This window comes from Hydra vulgaris, chromosome 10 (genome assembly GCF_038396675.1).
Source record: "Hydra vulgaris chromosome 10, alternate assembly HydraT2T_AEP".
Taxonomy (NCBI): domain Eukaryota; kingdom Metazoa; phylum Cnidaria; class Hydrozoa; order Anthoathecata; family Hydridae; genus Hydra; species Hydra vulgaris.
Window position 1 is genome coordinate 23000551 of NC_088929.1, and position 19977 is coordinate 23020527.

Below are 19977 nucleotides of genomic sequence, written 5' to 3' on the forward strand. Positions count from 1 at the left end.
AAAACTACGACCAATAGTTCTTAAGCCAGAAGGTATAGCATTGTTTTCTAGAATTGTTTTATATTGTTCTTTTTTCATAATACCCTCAATTTTAACTAGGTCACCAACACCAGCTGAAGAAAAACATCTCCATACCATAACTGACCCACCACCATGCTTGATTGTCGGCACTAAACACTCTGGGATCATTTTTTCTTTTCTTTTCTGATGTAAATTCTACGTCTTTGCCCAAACAGTTCAAATTTGGACTCGTCGGTCCATAGTACTTTTCCCCAGTCTCCTTCTGTCCAATTTTGGTGGTCTATAGCCCATTGTAACCTTTTCTTTTTATTTCCAATCCGTAGCAACGGTTTCCTGACCGCTATACGGCCAGAAAGTCCTGCTTGTCTAGGACGTCGTTTCGTAGTGGTTAATGAAATCGATTTTGAATGACTCCTATTAAAGCCTGAAGTTATTTCCGGGGCCGTAAGTCTTCGATTCCTTTTACTCATCAATATTATACTATTATCTTCTGCTTTTGTTGTTTTCCGTGGTCTACCAGATCTTTTTTTGTCTTCAAAAATGCCTGTTTCTTTCCATCGTTTGATGGTATCTTGTACAGTACTTCTGGCAACTTTTAATTTTTTGCAAATTTTACGAACTGAATAACTTTCTTTATGTAATGTAATTATTTCAGAACGTTTTGCAACCGTTAAAGAAAGTTTCTTACCCATATTTTTAGTTAAATAGTCGAATTATAAAATTTTAAAATTTTTTTCAAGATTTTTTAATGTAACCATCATTAATACCAAATGAAAAATAAACAAAACTAAATATTCTTAATCATTTTAGTCGGCTATCATTATATTATAAATATTTACTTCATGTTTCAACAAATAAATAACTTTAACAAGACCAAACTCTTAAGAGTAATGTAACGCTATATATCAAGTTAAAATAAATAATTAAAAAAAAAAACTTACTTATTTAAGTTTGAGGTCAGTAATACCCAATTACTGACCTCAAACTTACATAAACACTTAAAATTAGTAAGTTTAAGTATTATAAATTAATTTTATTGGTTAATTTAATGATACAGGATAGATTTTAGCTTTTTATATAAAAATATCAAGTGTCCGGAAACTTTTAGCCTGCAGTGTACGTAACTGAACGGCTCTGTTGGTCACTTTTTGCGACCATTGTGTCGCATAAACAAACAAATTTATTCTTTGTGGCTGGTGAGCCCCTACTTCTTCCAATGTACACTACAACGACAAAACGGACATTAGGCTATCCCGCTGGATGTGGTTACGGCGCTCAATAACCTAATGGCTACGCTAACACTCATGCACACGTTCATTCGGAAGGTCCACAATGCATGTCGGATCAGCGCTCGCTGACTATGTGCTCGGATCTAAAATCTCACTCCATAGCACATCATTCCACACCAGCATGGGGCAGTAGCTCTTTTGACTAAGAGCGATGGCTTGTGGCCTACCATGACTAATGTGTGCATTCGATCAATTGAAATCCATTCTGTAGGTCTTACGTCTGGCTCTGATGTGCTAGCCCATAAGCGCAAGGAGTGAGTGTGTTTAACTTTCTATTCACCCGATTTGAAAGTGAACGAAAACATAACAAGACCATACAAGACGACCAAACGGTACATACTAATGCACTACACCATCACACCTGTAGACATCAACAGTCTCTAAAATTAGTATATCAAACATTTGTTCTTTGTTGCATATGTTCAACACTCAGAGTGACTAGAGTGTTAGTTATTGCTCTCCATACCCCCTTATCGTCTATTCTTCCTTTTTCTACTTTACAAAAGTCTTGCCACATTTTATATTTTCACTCACACACACGTTCATTCGGAAGCTCCACAATGCACGTCGGATCAGCGCTCGCTGACTATGTAATTTTTTTATGGCCTTGTTTTAAATACTTCAACAGAGTTCATTTTTATTTTAATTAGTCCCTTTTATATGTTTGTAATGCTCAAAAGTTTCAAATTTTAAAATTTTTATGATAAATGTATTGATGCAAAAGTATGAAAGAAAAATATTTTAGTGCTTTGTTCTGTTTAAAATTCCTAATTGTAATTATTTTATTAAAGCTACAGGTTTATGTTACAATCTCTTTTCCATTGAGATTTGTGTAACTATGAATGTTTGGATACCTCTAAATACATTAAAATTATTTAAAATACTATATAAATCAAAACAGTACTAAAAAACAAATGGTTCAATAAGCATGAATTTTTTCAACTAAATCTTGAGTTAATATTAGGTATTTACATTTGAGCCCAAAAAAAAAATTGTGAGAAGTATTAAGCACCAAACAACTAGTATGAAAAGTAATTGGGATTCACCCAGAGCTACCAAGTTCTGTCAAGAATGTTATGAAATATTTAAATGGATGCATCCAAAAACCCTTGTAATTTCATCAGATATTTAAGTTTGAAATGTAAAAGAATTTCTTGAAATTAATTATGCGTAAATGTACTTGAAGTTAAAACATGTTCCATACTTCTCAACCAGGGCGGCAAAGCAAAATTACTTTGAGGCTACAGTTACAGTTTAAATTACTTTTGTTTTAAAATTATCCAAGAAAGTAGTAATAGTAATTATAATAATAATATATATTTTTTGAATTTACACATGTTTTATTCTTTTTAATTTCTTCACTGACATTTTTATGTAAAAGATAGTTATAGAAAAATAGGATTTGTCATTATATTTTATGAATTACCCATGTATCTGTAAAAAAAAGAAGAGTTGGCTTTTCTTTTAATTTTTTTTAATTTTAGGGAGACGAGGCAGATGAAGATATATCAGACACAGGAAGGTTATTTGTTCGTAACTTATCCTATGCTTGCACAGAAGATAGTTTAACAAACTTGTTCTCTCAGTTTGGACCATTAATAGAAATAAATCTTCCAATTGATAAAAACTCAAACAAAACAACAGGTTTTGCTTTTGTGACTTTTATGTTGGCAGACCATGCAATTAAAGCAATGTCTAAATTAGACGGATCAATCTTTGAAGGACGCATATTGCATATACTCCCTGGAAAATCTAAAAAAGTCAAAGAAGAAGATAACAGTTAGTTAATTTATTGTTTAAGTTTTCAAAACATTTTTAATATCTTCTGAAACTTTATAACTTTATAAGGTTTATAAGGTTATAACCTTTATAAGGTTTGAAATTTTTTTGAACAAAAATATTTTAGAATAAAATAAAAATAATATTATGTACCTAAATCTAATTTAAGAAAAATTAAAAAAGTTTGACCGCAAATAAAATGTAAATGTGAGTTAAGTAGGACCAGCTGTTATAAAGAAAGGTGAACAAGAAAGTAGACTTACAGTGGGCAAAAAAATAAATGGTAAAACAATGTCTACTTTTTTCTTTTTAACATCTGTTTATTCACATTTTCTAAAAACTGTAAAAAAATTACATGAACAGCAAAAAGTATGTATAGATTTTATATGTATTTGTGCATAATTTTACCATTGTTTTAAAAAACAACAAAAGTATGTACATGTTATATTTGCAGCATAGAAATTGTCGGCGCGCTAATTTTTGAAAACAAATTAAAATTGGTTTTTTGGTTTCATATAAATTTGTATTATATATAAATACTAAAATACTATAATACTTTTAAATACTATGCTGTTTTTAATTTTGGAATATTTTGCTATTTTGAATATTATGCTATTTTCAATTAATTTTTACTTTTTTTCTTTAAAAAAATAAAAACTATGGTTTTCTTAACATTTTATAGAAATTAAAAAAAAGTTGTTTTCTAAAGTTACAAATTAAACCATATAAGTTGTAAATATTAGTTTGAACATTTAGTTTCTAAATTTTTAATTTTTAACTAATTTTTGTGGTCTTTCCATCAGTTAAGTCTTACTTCTTGCTAAATTCACTTAACTGATCATTGTGAGACTAATATGAATTTGGCTGTTTTATCTTCTGATCTCAGTGTTGATGGCTGAAATCTTTTTGCAAAGACTCAAATAGTCACATGCTTGACCTGAGAATATATACTTACGCATCAATTCAGCTATCTGTTGTGAAATCAGGTTTGAATCTTTTGAGTATTCTTTTATGTGCTTCTTTTACAAATAACACCTGTTCACTCAATCACCTTTCTCTTTTTTCTTTTTTGTTCTTTTTGTTCTTAAGTCTGCACTAAAATTGTCCCTTTTTTTTATCCTTCAGCTAATTGTTGTTTTTAATAATCATGCTCATTAAAATGAATGGCTCTAATACCATGACCCTGCAGGCAAAGCTCATAACTTCTATATTTCTCAATATATTACTCAGATAGTTAACTTTGTGACTTGTTTTACTGACAACCTTTACTTGACAATCACTTATCTTCAGTCTTTGATTTGTGTCTTGTATCTGATCCTAGCTTTCTCCTTTACTGGGTGCATAAAAATTGTTGCATGTAAAAAAAAAAGAACTTCTTGACAAATACTTAAATTTAAGTTAGGATTTTTGTCATCTATAGAAACCTTATTAGGTTTAGATAACTATGGTAAAATAAAAAACAACGTTTAAACGTAGTTCAAAATGGGAAACAAAAATAAACAGAATTTCAGTCGAAATTTTGAGAGGCACTCAACGAGGTTGCAGAGGCCTTTAGAGTCTTCAGAAACACTGTTCTCAGAGTAAAAAAAAAGTTTATCGAATGTGGGAATGTTGAGTTGAAAAAAGGTGAAAGACTATTTTCAAAATGAACTTGTAAGATTGTAAAGGCTAACAAATGCTTGTGGAAAATCCCACCCATACACTGGGGCTCTCAAGACCTCCCTTATCTTGCCATGATTCGGAGGTCGAACTGAAAAAATCATTGAGAAAGAAGACAATCTTTTTGAATTAAATTAATTTAGACATGGTAATAAACAATTTTTATTTTATAAATTTTTATAAAAGGATGTTTTTTTTGTAATAAAAAATCGTCTTTTCTGTTCTACTTGCACCATTTTTTATTACGCATCCGGTAGGTGGTTTGGACCGCACAATGATCTCTTAATTTCTTTTATCTCATATTTCTTTTTTAGACTCACCCTATCATCATACTACTTACTACTACTCTAAAGCTGACTGGGATTCTTTTTAAGATTTTCTTCGTGACGGTCCTTGGACTGATCACGATCAGGTAATAAGCAATCCCCTGGATCCAGGGAGGTATGGAAGCCTTTATTTCTTCTTGTTCTTTTTTAAGTTAAGTTTTAAGCCTCAATCTACTACATAGTTTCCATGGTTTTCACTTTCTTGTGCAGCTGTTATTTCTAATTGTAATATTTTTATTAATTTTAGATATTGTAAGTATTTTTGTTATTGCAAAAATTTCATATAAAAAGGTGCTGTTTGATGCTAAGCTCAAATATTCTCAGTTTACTAAATCTCCTATCTTATCTCAGAAGTTTGGCTTTAGAGGCATTTGGAATCTTTAACATGTCATGTTTAACATTATCCATCTCAATATAAATATGACCATATTTATATCAATCAAGGATAAGACAGTACTCTCATTAATTAATTTTAAACTCTTTAATAAGTGGTTGACCAAAGTCTTGTTTTTCTGCCTGCTGGAAAATTGCACCTGTGGCTCCAATTTTTAAAAACTCTGGAGAACACTCTGACTAATTTCAAACTATTTTCTGATCAGTCTTCTCTCTATTATTGATTAAAAACTCACGGTCTTTGAGTCTTTTATCAAATTTCTAACATCTCATTTTGAGTATACTTACTCACAAACTAACAATATGGATTTCGATCTTCCTATTCTACAGCTGAATTGCTAACTGTTGTAACAAAAGTTCAATCTTGCATAAGATCAATATGGAGAGGCAAGAGCTGTTTTTCTTGACATATCAGAAGCTTTTAATAAAGTTTGGCATGCTATTCTTCTCTATAAAGTTGCTTCATATGGAGTATCTGTAAAAGTTTTTGAGATCATCCTCATCTCAAGAGTTATTGAGATCATCATGATCTCTATAACTCTTCTTCATTATCAGTTACTTCAAGGAACATTAACGGTCTTACTGACAATCTTACATATATTTGCTGACAACTCAACTTTTTACTCCTATTTTGACAAAAAGTCAAAACAGGAGTATAAAGTTGAGTCACACTTTACATTTTGGTTGTTTAACAGGCAGCTTGCAGTGACATTTAACTTGTAACTCTAACAAAGTTCAGTTATTTACTGCAAACAATTATTGCAATAATGTTCAAATTCTTATATTGATTAATAGCAACCATTTCACTGAATCCTCTTAGTGTCTTCTTAGATTATCATTCACTACTGACCTCATGGAAATCATATATACAATTGGTTGCAAAGTTAGCAAATAGGTTGTTTCTTCTTATTGTGCTCGCCATTTTCTTACTCCTGATTCCATTCACTACCTCTTATTCCTGAGTCTTATTCCTGATTCCATTTATTACTTTTTCAAATTTTTAAATATTATTAATATTATCGAAAATGGCATTTTAAATGTAGTTGAACCTTTTTTGCTCTTTTCTATAAATACTATCATAGTCATTGCTCAGGCTATCATCTCTAGTTCTATCATCAAAAACTCTCATTTGACATTCAACAAAGTCACATCTTTTTACTATTTCTGTCTCTTTATGCTTTAAAACTTTTATTTATCTGGTTTTTTCCTTGCACATCAATTCCTTGGAACTCTAATTTTATGTTTTTCTGACTCAACAACCTACAAGTCTTCTGTCAACTGTTTCCTTTAACAATAATACTTGTTTTCTAGTAACTCCCTACTTCATAGTGGATGCTTGCAGCCTTGTTAGGAATTAATTTTTGCTTTTAGAAAACTCCTAATCATAATGACTTATTAGTTCTATAATAATATTTCTTTGTGTTTATTTTTAAATTTAAACACAAATTACCTCTAAACTTAATAAACTTTAAACTTAGATTCTGTTCTTTTTATCTCTGGTTTTTTAAATGAAACTTTTCATAAAAACTCAAGTTAATATTTTATAGGAATTTTTTGATTTTAAAACTACTTTTTAAACTTTTAAGAAATTTTTTGTCCTGAAATATTTTAATACTGAAAACAATAAAACTGTTTGAAACTAGCTGTTTGATTATACCTTAATAAAACTTAGTTTATGTTGTGACAAGTTTAACTATTAAAATCACTACTAAAGTACTGTGTAAGTAGTATAGCTCAGCGTCATTAAAAAGAAAGTTTCAGCATATAAGTTTTTGATTTTAAAAAGCTATGCAATTTTTGCGATACATTAATTGTTATAAATTTTATAAACAATACTCTCAAAAGTCCTCAATACAAGGTTGGGGGGTGCGGAAATAAAAAGGGGTGGGATCTTTCTTTAAGATCTAATAAATGGAAGAGGGGGGGGGGGGGAGGAAAGGTTCTGGTATTTACACAAATTTTATAATATATGCCGCAATTTACAGACTTGATAATTTATTCAAGTGATTTTTATTCCGTATTTAGTACATGACGTCATTGATTTTTTTGTATTCTTCCATAATTGATCTTTTAAACAAACAAAAAAATCAATGACTTCATGTACTGGTGCACTTATTTTGCATTAAAATTAGCATTTGTTAGCTGCATTTATAGCAAAAGCTTTTTTGTTGGAAAACTTTAACAAAAACATTTGTTACCTTTAATTTATAAATATTCGAGCTAATTAGAAAATACAATCTAATAATGTCGAAGTATTATTTATAAGTTTATAAGTTTATTTATAAATATTCAAGCGAATTAGAAAGTACAATGTCGAAGTACAACGAACGAAGTACATAACTGAACCTAAATAGACCTTACTAAATCTCAAAAAGCAATAACTTTTCTATCAAATAAAAAATGTGAAATACTTTTTCCTTTTGATATAAAATACTTTGATGGAAGGTTGGATAAAGTTAAAGGGTTTTTGTAGTATTTATTTTCAAATTGATGGTTTTGCATTTATTGTTATCAACATTGCTATAACATTATAAAGGATCATATATGGTATTGTTGACAAGAAGATGGATACTAAGAATTCTAATACTTGTTTACCAGTAAATTATTTATTTATAAAAATTTACCAGAAATTTGCTCTTTTTCAATATGTTTTAATAATTCATATTGCTTAGTTATTTAAGTATAGATAATGATGTTTTATAACTAAATGTTAAATAAAGTAAGTAATTTATTTACTTATCAACAACGTTACAATGTTACCAGTACATTATTAACTCTTGAGTAAACTTATCAACATTAATTATGTTAATATATGCTTTTTTAAACAAAATGTTTAAAATAGCTTATATATTGGCTTGTTTTGCAATTTTAAGTGCTGTCGTTTTTTGTTAATAATAAATATTCTTTTGTTTTATTTCATTTTGACAGTTAAAAAATTACTTTAATGGGACAATAGATAAAAACTAGGTTTCAAATTAATATCATCATATAGCAACAAGAGATACAGCCATATGTAAACAATACACAAAAGATATAGCCATATGTAAACAATACACAAAAAAAAAAAAAAAAAAAAAGGTAGAAGTACTAATGGTTTACATCAAAATAGTCAGCATAAAATTAATATCTTAAAAAGAAGTAGTGAAGAGCAGTCAAATAAACTTGCAGTTGCTATAGAATCAAATTGTTTTTCAAGAAAAACGGCAAATCTCTTGCAACTTTACTTCAAGAACTTTAAAGATTTTTAGCAAAAAAAAGATTCCTTTCAATAAATTTCTTACATCTAAAGATTTAAAAATGCTATTGAAAGCAATAGGTTACAAAGAGATACCAAAATCTCCCAAAACCATTCAAAAATAAGTAATGAATTATGCAGATAAAATTAATAAAGATATTTCAATTTAAATTTACTTAGAAAGTTTTATGACAATTTTAAACAGATTATTAAAAAATTCAAATGAAAATTTTTAGTTTTAGTGGAAAAGCAAAAATAAATAACTTTTGCTGATATGTTTTGTTTGATATGAACTTGTTTTAAAATTATTTTAATAAAATTGTTTTAAAGTTATTTTAATAAAAGCTTTTTTTGTTTTAAACTTAACAAAAGACTTTTGCTTTGAAAATATAAGTTTTGAAAATAGTAAAACAAGAATTGTTTATCAACAGTTTAAAGAAATATAAACAGTTAAAAAATTATTTTTTTAACAAGAATTTTAACCTTAAAACTATTTAGAAAATAGTTTTAAGTTTTTTAGTTCCAGGAAAAAAAAATTTGTCCAATTTTTTCTTGTCTTTTTATTTTTTTCATTTAAATGTATTTTTCTCCAAAAAAAAACTTTCTCTTAGATTTTTATAAAGATGTCTATAATTTATTCTTTTTAATGTGTGTTATTTTTCATATTTTTAGTGGAAGTTGTTATGAATGTTTTTGTAAAAACTTAAATTTCTGATTAAAATAATTAAAACAAAAATATTTAATAAAATTTAATATTATTAACTTTATTAGCTCAATCATCATCATATAAAATAAAGCAAGAGGCTAAAAAAAAATTGCAAACTCATAATTGGAATGCACTTTTTCTTGGGCAAAATGCAGTAGTCGATGTTATGGCAAATAGACTTAACAAAAGTAAACATGATATTCTTGATACAGAATCATCTTCTAGTTTAGCAGTACGAATGGCGCTTGGTGAAACTGAACTTGTATCAGAGACAAGAGAGTTTCTTGAGTCAGAGGGGGTTAAACTCGATTGTTTTGGTCAAGTATAATTTTTTATTTTATGTCCCATAAGATATTTATTAATTTTTTTTCTAGAAACTTTTTAAACTTTTCATAACATTTTTTTAAAATAAAATATGCAAAACCATTATTTTTTGTGAAAAAGTTTATTTTTTAGATAGTATGTTTTCATGATTTGCAAGTAATACAATCTATTATTTTGCAATAAATTATTTTAATAAAAATCATAAAAGTTTAAGTATAATTTAAAATTATACTTAAACTTTTATGAAAAAAACTATTTATGAAATAGCAAGTTTCCAAAAGTTCTTTCATCAGCTTGACAGCTCACAATGCAAACATATTTGAGCAAGCAACATTGATTAATGATTGTTCCTCTATTCAGTAGGTGAAAAAATATTTTTTAGCCTTAGGGCAGTTCAATTTATAGACAGCAGCATGCAGTTAATTGTATTAGTTCTCTGTATAATAACGATTAGCTAGGTTGAAATAATGGCGTTGACACCAATAAACTGATCTTTTTGTCAGGCTTGAACAGAAATGTTGTGTGATTGCACGCTGTAACTGACCACGCTTATTTTATTTTTTTTTACAATTTGACCACAACGGTTTTAATGTTTTATAAATTAAATGCTATAAAAAAAATTGTTACATTATGAATAATTTTTATTCGTTGATCTTTTTTAAAGTTTTCAATTTGCTTGAAATAAAAAAAAATTAATTATAGTGATTGTTTAAAATAAACACATTTTGTGTAAATTAACTAATAATGTTAGATATAAATTTTTTTATGGAGGCATGTATTTTTTATGATAAATTTAAACGTTTAAAATTATTTTTCTAAAAATCTTTTGATTAGTTACCTAAAATTGTGAATAAGTTAAATCTTTCGTTGTATCGTAATGATTTAATTGATACGTAATGATTAAATTAAATATTTTTTTCGTTTCTATTTTTACAAAGAATTGTTTAAAACTTTTTTTTTGATCTTGACTAATTAATTAGAGCATGAAATTATTAAAAATTACTATTTTCAATAGACTACAGTATTTTTTTAAACAATTTTTTTTTTTGTGCAACTTTTCGGAAAAAATAAATGTTTATACGATTTAAAAATAATATATATTAGACTTTTTAATAATTTAAATAAAATTTGTTCATTCATTAAACAATAATTAGAAGTAATTTGTAAATGCGTTTTATGTAACTTTAAAAAAATGTTTAAAACAATAAGTTTTAAAGTAATTTATTTTAAATGCGATTAAAAACATAATAAAATGTAATTTCGCTTCGAGTTTAATTGTTTGAATTTTATTTTAGTGCTTATATTTTTATTTTCTTAAGAAATTGTTTTCTTCTTTTGTTGAGAAAAAATTGTTAAGAAAAACAAAAAATTTCAAAAAATCTTTTTTCATAATTTTTTTTTAATTCCAAGTTTAAGTTTAGCTAGCATTTCTTTTTTCAGTGCATTTCTAAAATGTTTAAAAATCATCTAAACATCTAAATGTCGTGGTCAGCAATAGTGCTTGATCACACACAATTTCTACAAAGAGTAAATTAAAAATACAAAGATACAAAGAGTAAATTAAAAACAACACCCAATTTAACATGGTCCATCATAAAAAGTGTCTACAACAACTTAAATATATTACACTTATACCAAGGACTAACAATTAGAACTAAAAATCTAAAAATCCCAAAGAATTATTAACAAATAAATAAACAAACAAATAAATCGAACTAATATCCAAGTGTTGCCATGAGAATTAATTTTTGCTGGATAACCACAGACCAAAAGATTAAATTTTTCTAAAGCATTTTTCTCTTGTACAGAATTATTTTTCCACAAGAAAAAATCATATTTTTATCTGATAATTGCATTTAACATGAAACTTATAGTCGTAAAAAATATGTAGTTTTATTTTAAAATGTATATAAATATATATATATATATATATATATATATATATATATATATATATATATATATATATATATATATATATATATATATATATATTTATATATATATATATATATATATATATATATATATATATATATATATATATATATATATATATATATATATATAAGGCCTTTGTATAAGAGGTGTGCGGTTGCATGCTTTATATGACCATGCATATAATACTTGGTTTTGACAACTTGGCCATGGCTGTTTGCAAGTTTTGATAATTAGCACTTTTAGATGAGACGCTAAAAAAACAAAGCTAATTAAATTAAAATAAACAATCCATAGACTGAATAGAGAATAAAATTTAAAAAAAATAAATACGAAAATTAAAACTAAAAAAACAAAAAATTTAAAGAATAACAAAATAAATTGAAGAAAAACCAGAAAAAAATTAAAATATTTATAATTTAATGTAAACTTAATTGTAAGCTAAAGTTAAAAAAAAAATTATCACAGCTCTATCAATCTTTATCATTCCCTCCCATGAACAAATAGTCTAATAAAAGGGCAGATCCATAGTGAGGGGGAAAGCCATGAGGGTGTCCACCCCCCTCCCCTATCAGATTTTTGATTTATTTTTTTAGAAATCGATATATTTAACACAGCACGATGTTTAAAAACAAGTAAATTAGGCTGTTTTAAAGTACCATGAAATTTACTAAAATTTTGTGGTGCAACTTATAAATTTTATTAAAAAGTTATTAGGATACAGGGTGTGACAAATGTGCATGTGCGCATGTTTGTTAAAAAAAAGACAGAAAAATGAAAGTCACGTTTCTTTAATTTTGCTTATACAAACCATATTCAATAGAAGTTATACCTTGGATAACTTGGTATAACTTCTACTAACTATGTGCAAACATAGGCCTTAGATAAAGATTTTTCGATTTTAAAAAATTATTTGGAAAAAAAATTTTTTTCTAAATAATTTTGTGATTGATAGTTTTTTATTTATTATAAAAATACATTTAAAATAAAAAACAATTAATTTCAGAGACTTTTAAAAAAACCATTCTAAATCATGATTACTTTTGTCACTTTTAAGTAAAATAACTTAGTACGCTATTAAAAAAAGTAATTGTATTTTTGCATGCGCTTACAAAAGCGTGCAAAGTTCTACTTAAAAGTAATGCTTTTGCAATTACTTAAAAAAAAACCATGCTTAAACATTGTTATTGCTTTCTTTTATTGAAGAAAGGGATCATAATGTTTAAGCAAGGTTTCTTTTAAGTAATTAACAATTATATTAAAAGTTTTTAGCAAATGCATTCATTTTAAATAAAATTTTGCATGCTTGATTTTTTTTAAATTTATTTATTTTCCTTAACATGAAGTAATGTTTGTTTGCATATTAAAAACACTTTTAAAAGTTTTGAAAAATTTTTTTGCTGAAATATATATAACCTAATAAAATATATATAAATTATTTGTTATATTGTTTATTATAGTTTTCATTTATTTTTTGTGTTTATCATTAACACTTTGCAAATGTGTAAAAAATAAGTTTTGAAAAAATAAAAATCAAATAAATTAACCAAGCATCTTTGATATATTTAATAACTTGTTAACTAGAATTATTTGAAAATAAAACTCCCTTATTTGACATAAATCTTTTAAATTAGGCGTTTGTCAATAAATTAAGATATGTAAGTCAACAAAAAAGTTCATTAAAAAAGAAACAATTTGTTTCACCCTGGAATAGTTAAAAAATAATTTGCATATGCAATTATTTCAAGATTATTGTAATTATTTTGTTTAGTAATGTAAATAATTTTTTTATTGAAAATTATTTTTCCACTATAAAACCGTTTGTAATGATTTTTTGATAGCTTCATTACTTCATTACTTTGCCTTAAACTCTAATCTGAAATAATTTTTTTTAATGATTGCCTTTTATTACATTGCAATAAAGTACTCAGGAAATTTTGTAGCAGTTTAATTGTATTTATGGAATCAATTAAATTAAATATTGCATTTGATTTTTTTAGCGCATTTTTTAAAAGCGCTATTTGTCAAAACTTACAAAGAGCTGTGGCCAAGTTGTCGAAAAGAAAGTATTATATGCGTGGTCATATAAGGGGTGTGACTGCAGGCCTTTTATGAAAAGTCCTGATTAAATTGGTAGAACATGCAAGAAATGTTGCTAAATGGGCTAAGGGGGTAGGTTGGGGCATTAATGTTTTTTTATTTGTTATTTTGTTGGTCCCAGGTTGACCTATTTTTATATACATGTATTACTTTTATATAATAGGCAAATTCCTTGCGAAGCAAAACTGTGATTTTGGTGAAAAATTTACCTCCACAAACTCTAACCAGTGAACTAAGGGAAATATTTTCTAAATATGGTGATCTTGGACGTCTACTAATGCCCCCATTTGGGATAACAGCCATTGTTGAGTTTATCCAATCTAAAGATGCAAAAAATGCATTTAATAATTTAGCCTACTCAAAGGTAAATTTTTTAAAACAATATTTATTATTTCTGGTTATAATAACCTTTTGATTATTTGGTAACTTTTTTAATGATAATTTGCTGCAAACCTTTTTTTTTTATGTCAGTTGACCAATACCTAATGCAACATCAGCTAATTATCAATTTTTGTTTATTTTGTTAGTTTAAACACACACCCCTTTATTTGGAGTGGGCACCTTTAGATGTATTGTCAGGAGAGGTTAAAAATGTTGTTGAAAAAAAGGTTACAAGAATTTGTCTCTTAAAGTTATTTTAATATTATTGTATAATTACTAAAATTCTAAATGTTTTATTAAGGTTGAAGATGTGGAATCTGGTATGTATATATTTGTCATCACGTTTCATAATTGCTATAATAATTTTTAAATAATTTTTGATAACACTAGATTTTATAATAATATAATAATCACTATAGTATAATAATAATATCATAGTTATAATGTAGTAATTACTATAGGTACATTATTAGGACAAAAAACCTTAAATTATTTTTAGAAGATGAAATCAATGATGCACAAGCTGTTCTTTTTGTTAAAAATTTGAATTTTAATACTGCTGAAGAGAGATTTAAAGAGGTAATTATAAAAAACTACATTTCAAAAGTTCAGAATCATTGTTTTGTTAAGTAGATCAAGAATTATTAAATACTTTAAAACGCCAAGTAAAATATAGTAAACAAAATTGTTGATATTTTAAAAATAAATGCAAGCTTAATTTTAAATTGTTTACTTCAGTTATATGTTAAATTACTTAGTTCTGTATTAAAATTGTTTGTGAAATTTAATTGTAATACTGGACTTATACAAGTAATTAAGTGAAGAACAAATAGGAGTAGTATCTAAGAATTGCTTTATTTTAAAAATTTTTGAAAGTTAATACAACTAAGTAAATTAAAAAATTTTAAAATTTAATTTGTAGTGGTGTTGGAGATAATGCTTGTCAAGGTTTTCATATATTTTCTTATTTTTAAATCTTTATGTCTTTGATGAAAGTTAGTAAATGAATCTTAAGTTGAAGAATCCCAACTCACAGTGTTTCAACTGTTTAAATTGTTAAAAAAAAATACACAGGATTTTTATTTTTAATCAGACAAATTTTACCCAGTTCTTTGTTGATGCTATAAAGGTCAATGTGAACTTGATAGATAAAAAATTGTGCAGTTAACTAAAAAATTGTGCAGTTATTATCACATTGTATTACAAACAATCATTAAAAAGTTAAGAAATTAAACTGAGTTCACAACTTGTAGGTGTGTAATGATAGTTATGAGGTTAAACTGAGTTCACAACTTATAGACATTTACAAGTAATGATTAAAAAGTTATGAAATTAAACTGAGTTCACAACTGATGACATGTAATTATTAAAACGTTATGAAATTAAACTAAGTTTAAAACTTATAGACATTTACAAGTAATGATTAAAAAGTTATGAAATTAAACTGAGTTCACAACTGAAGACATGTAATTATTAAAAAGTTATGAAATTAAACTAAGTTTAAAACTTATAGACATTTACAAGTAATGATTAAAAAGTTATGAAATTAAACTGAGTTCACAACTGATGACATGTAATTATTAAAAAGTTATGAAATTAAACTAAGTTTAAAACTTATAGACATTTACAAGTAATGATTAAAAAGTTATGAAATTAAACTGAGTTCACAACTTGTAGACATTTACAAGTAATAATTTAAAAAGTTATGAAATTAAAGTTAAGCTGAGTCAATCAGGGTTGTTATCTGTCAAATATGTCTGAGACATATTTTCTGCCGACATAAAATATGTCCCACATATTTTATATCGACATATTTTGACATATTTTTATGTCTGAATTATTTTCTGCTGACATAAAATGTGTCAGACATAATTTCTATTGACATATTTTGACATAATTTTATGTCTGAATTATTTTCTGCTGACATAAAATATGTCAGACATATTTTCTATCGACATATTTTGACATAATTTTATGTCTGAATTATTTTCTGCTGACATAAAATATGTCAGACATATTTTCTGTCGACATATTTTGACATAATTTTATGTCTGAATTATTTTCTGCTGACATAAAATATGTCAGACATATTTTCTGTCGACATATTTTGACATAATTTTATGTCTGAATTATTTTCTGCTGACATAAAATATGTCAGACATATTTTCTGTCGACATATTTTGACATAACTCTATGTCTGAATTATTTTCTGCTGACATAAAATATGTCAGACATATTTTCTGTCGACATATTTTGACATAATTTTATGTCTGAATTATTTTCTGCTGACATAAAATATGTCTGACATATTTTCTGTCGACATATTTTAACATAATTTTATGTCTGAATTATTTTCTGCTGACATAAAATATGTCAGACATATTTTCTATGGACATATTTTGACATAATTTTATATCTGAATTATTTGCTGTTTGATATTCTTGAAGAAAAAATCAATCTAACAAATTTATTGCGCATTTCAACTTAATTTACAGAGTTAAGTGAAAATAGTTTAACAAATTTGTTGCTTTTTTGCAATCAATTATGCTTCATAAAGCTTTTACTTTAAACCCTATAAGCAAACATCAGTTGTTTCATAAAGGTCTTTTTCTGCTCTTTTTAGCGATGTATCATTTTATAGTATTGACTAATATTGGCATTTATTGACTTATTTATTGATTACGATTTATTTATTGATTATGACTAATATTGACATTGATAGTATTGACTAATATTGACATTTGATAGTATTGACTAATATTGACTAGTTTTGAGGCATCATTTGATAGTATATGATAGTATTGATTAGTATTGATTAGTATTAGCGCTTTCCCTTATTAGAATGTAAAAACCATCTCAAGCTGAGTTTTTATTACTGAAAGTGGTTTTTATTAGTATGACAAAACTTAAAACTATTTCTTTGATTAAAATAATAATAAAAAAAAAACTTTTTCAGTTATTTTTAATTACTAGTTGACCCTGAAAAAGATCTCATTATGAAAAATTGAATTCAAAAGATTCTATGAAAAAAACGGTTCACAGAATTTCAAAAAATTCGTGCCAAATTAAATTCATTTAAGCTGAAGAATTTGAAATACTTCACAAAAGTTATATTCAACTCATTAAATTCATATTAAGAAGACTAACCGGTAATAATTTTTAACTAATTACGAATAATATACTTTTAGTTATAATAGTTATGATTTATTTAACAATAAAATAATTGACAATTGCATTATAACAGCATACTTAACTGCCATAAACTTGCATAAAATGTTTTGAGTGAAATATATATTGGAATAATTATTTTTTTCGTTTTCCTTACGATTTAAAATCAAAAATGGAGAATAATTTATTTAATGAATCAACTATTAGTTAAAAATAACTAAAAATGTTTTTTTTTAAATATTATTTTAATCAAGAGAATAATTTTAAGTTTAGTCATATTAATAAAAACCTTTTTCAGTAATAATATTCGGTTTTTACATTCTAATAAGGTAAATCGCCTATACTAATCCATACTAATCAATACTATCAAATATTATCAAATGATGCTTGAATACTAGTCGATACTCTCAAATGATACATCGTTAAAAATACATTGTCAATAGTATTGACAAAGTATTTTTAGCGATGTATCATTTGATAGTATTGACTCAATACTATCAAATGATACATTGCTAAAAAGGGCAGAAAAAGACCTTTACGAAACAAAAGATATTTGCTTATAGGATTTAAAATAAAAGTTTTATGAAGAATAACACAGGTCAACAAAAACAAAATTTTTTTCTGGTGCCAAGAAAACAATTTGTTTATTATGTTGGATTTCTTATTTTGATTTCAAATATGCAACTTATTTTTTACCATCACGTCAAGTTGTAAAGATATTTGGGTTAAAATCTTTAGAATTTGGGGAAAAGTCCCTAACATTGTCGAAAAAAAAGTTGTTCAAAAGTATGTCAACCTGAGTCTTAAAAGAAGCGTATTTTCATAGAGATTTTAAAGATGTTATTCGTTTGTAATAAAAATAAGTATTTTTTGTATTATTGCTGAAAAACATTTTGTTGACATCTTTTTAAGAGTTTTTTTCAAATAATTTTTTTGCCAAAAAATTTTATAGAGAAAATTTTATGTTTTCTAAAATCTCTATACTATCTTCTAAAATACGCTTTTTTTGAGACCCAAGTTGACATACTTTTGAACAATTTTTTTTTGACAATATTAGGAACTTTACCCCAAATATTTAAGATCTGAACCCAAATATCTTTACAACTTGACGTGATGGTAAAAATGAGTTGCATATTTGAAATCAAAATGTGAAATGCAATCCAAAAAACTAATTGTTTGCTCGGCACCAGAAAAAAATTTTTTTTTTGTTCCCCTTCAATTATAATTGATTGCAAAAAAGCAACAAATTTGTTAAACTATTTTTACTTAACTCTGTAAATTAAGTTAAAATGCGCAATAAATTTGTTAGATTGATTTTTTCTTCAAGAATATCAAACAGCAAATAATTCAGATATAAAATTATGTCAAAATATGTCCATAGAAAATATATTTTACATATTTTATGTCAGCAGAAAATAATTCAGACATAAAATTATGTCAAAATATGTCGACAGAAAATATGTCAGACATATTTTATGTCAGCAGAAAATAATTCAGACATAAAATTATGTCAAAATATGTCGACAGAAAATATGTCTGACATATTTTATGTCAGCAGAAAATAATTCAGACAAAATTATGTCAAAATATGTCGACAGAAAATATGTCTGACATATTTTATGTCAGCAGGAAATAATTCAGACATAAAATTATGTCAAAATATGTCGACAGAAAATATGTCTGACATATTTTATGTCAGTAGAAAATAATTCAGACATAAAAATATGTCAAAATATGTCGATAGAAAATATGTCTGACATATTTTATGTCAGCAGAAAATAATTCAAACATAAAAATATGTCAAAATATGTCGATAGAAAATATGTCTGACATATTTTATGTCAGCAGAAAATAATTCAGACATAAAATTATGTCAAAATATGTCGATAGAAAATATGTCTGACATATTTTATGTCAGCAGAAAATAATTCAGACATAAAATTATGTCAAAATATGTCAATCGAAAATATGTGGGACATATTTTATGTCGGCAGAAAATATGTTTGAAAATATGTCGACAGATCTGCCAGACATATTATGTCGTAACAACTCTGGAGTCAATGATTAAAATTAAACTGAGTTTAAAACTTAGAGACATTTACAAATAAATTAAAGTTAAGATTAAAAAATTATAAAAATTTTAGAAAATGAAAAGTTTCATCAGTTTTAAAAAGTTTTATGAAAAATTAAAAGAATTTTGAAAAATGAATACATGCAATTTTGGTTGATGTGTTGATACGTCATAAATTTGTTTATTGTAGAAAAACCAATTTTAGATCATTTCAACATGTATGACAAGGACAAGAAAAATAAAAAAAGAGGACTGGAATGCAACAAGACATAAAAGTTACAACAATTTCACTATAAAAAACATTATGGTGTTGTCATTTTTTTTTTAAGAAGAAAATCACCACATAAATAAGTTGTAATATTTTTCATGAACAAAGTGAGGATAAAGGAATAGTTACCAAAGATAAGCATCATAACATATATTACAAAATTAAATGGTTTTAAAAAAAAAGTATAATAACAACTTAATAGAGAAAATGAGATTATTTTATAACTTTTTTTAGGTTAGAATGCAGAAACTGCTTGAAGAGGCAAATAAAATGTTTAAAAAATACAATGCTGGAAATAAAATAGATTTTTAAAATAAAA

General features: G+C 26.0%; 1 protein-coding gene across 1 annotated transcript in view; it reads left to right on the forward strand.

The window, feature by feature from the left end:
* Nucleotides 1-19977, forward strand: part of LOC100215356 (probable RNA-binding protein 19) — a 100821-nt gene that overhangs the window by 36416 nt on the left and 44428 nt on the right. The window contains exons 5-10 of the mRNA XM_065807542.1: nucleotides 2795-3089; nucleotides 9474-9730; nucleotides 13934-14134; nucleotides 14298-14378; nucleotides 14453-14471; nucleotides 14651-14730. Of these exons, the coding sequence (XP_065663614.1) occupies nucleotides 2795-3089; nucleotides 9474-9730; nucleotides 13934-14134; nucleotides 14298-14378; nucleotides 14453-14471; nucleotides 14651-14730 (933 nt within the window). The remainder of the gene's footprint in view (nucleotides 1-2794; nucleotides 3090-9473; nucleotides 9731-13933; nucleotides 14135-14297; nucleotides 14379-14452; nucleotides 14472-14650; nucleotides 14731-19977) is intronic.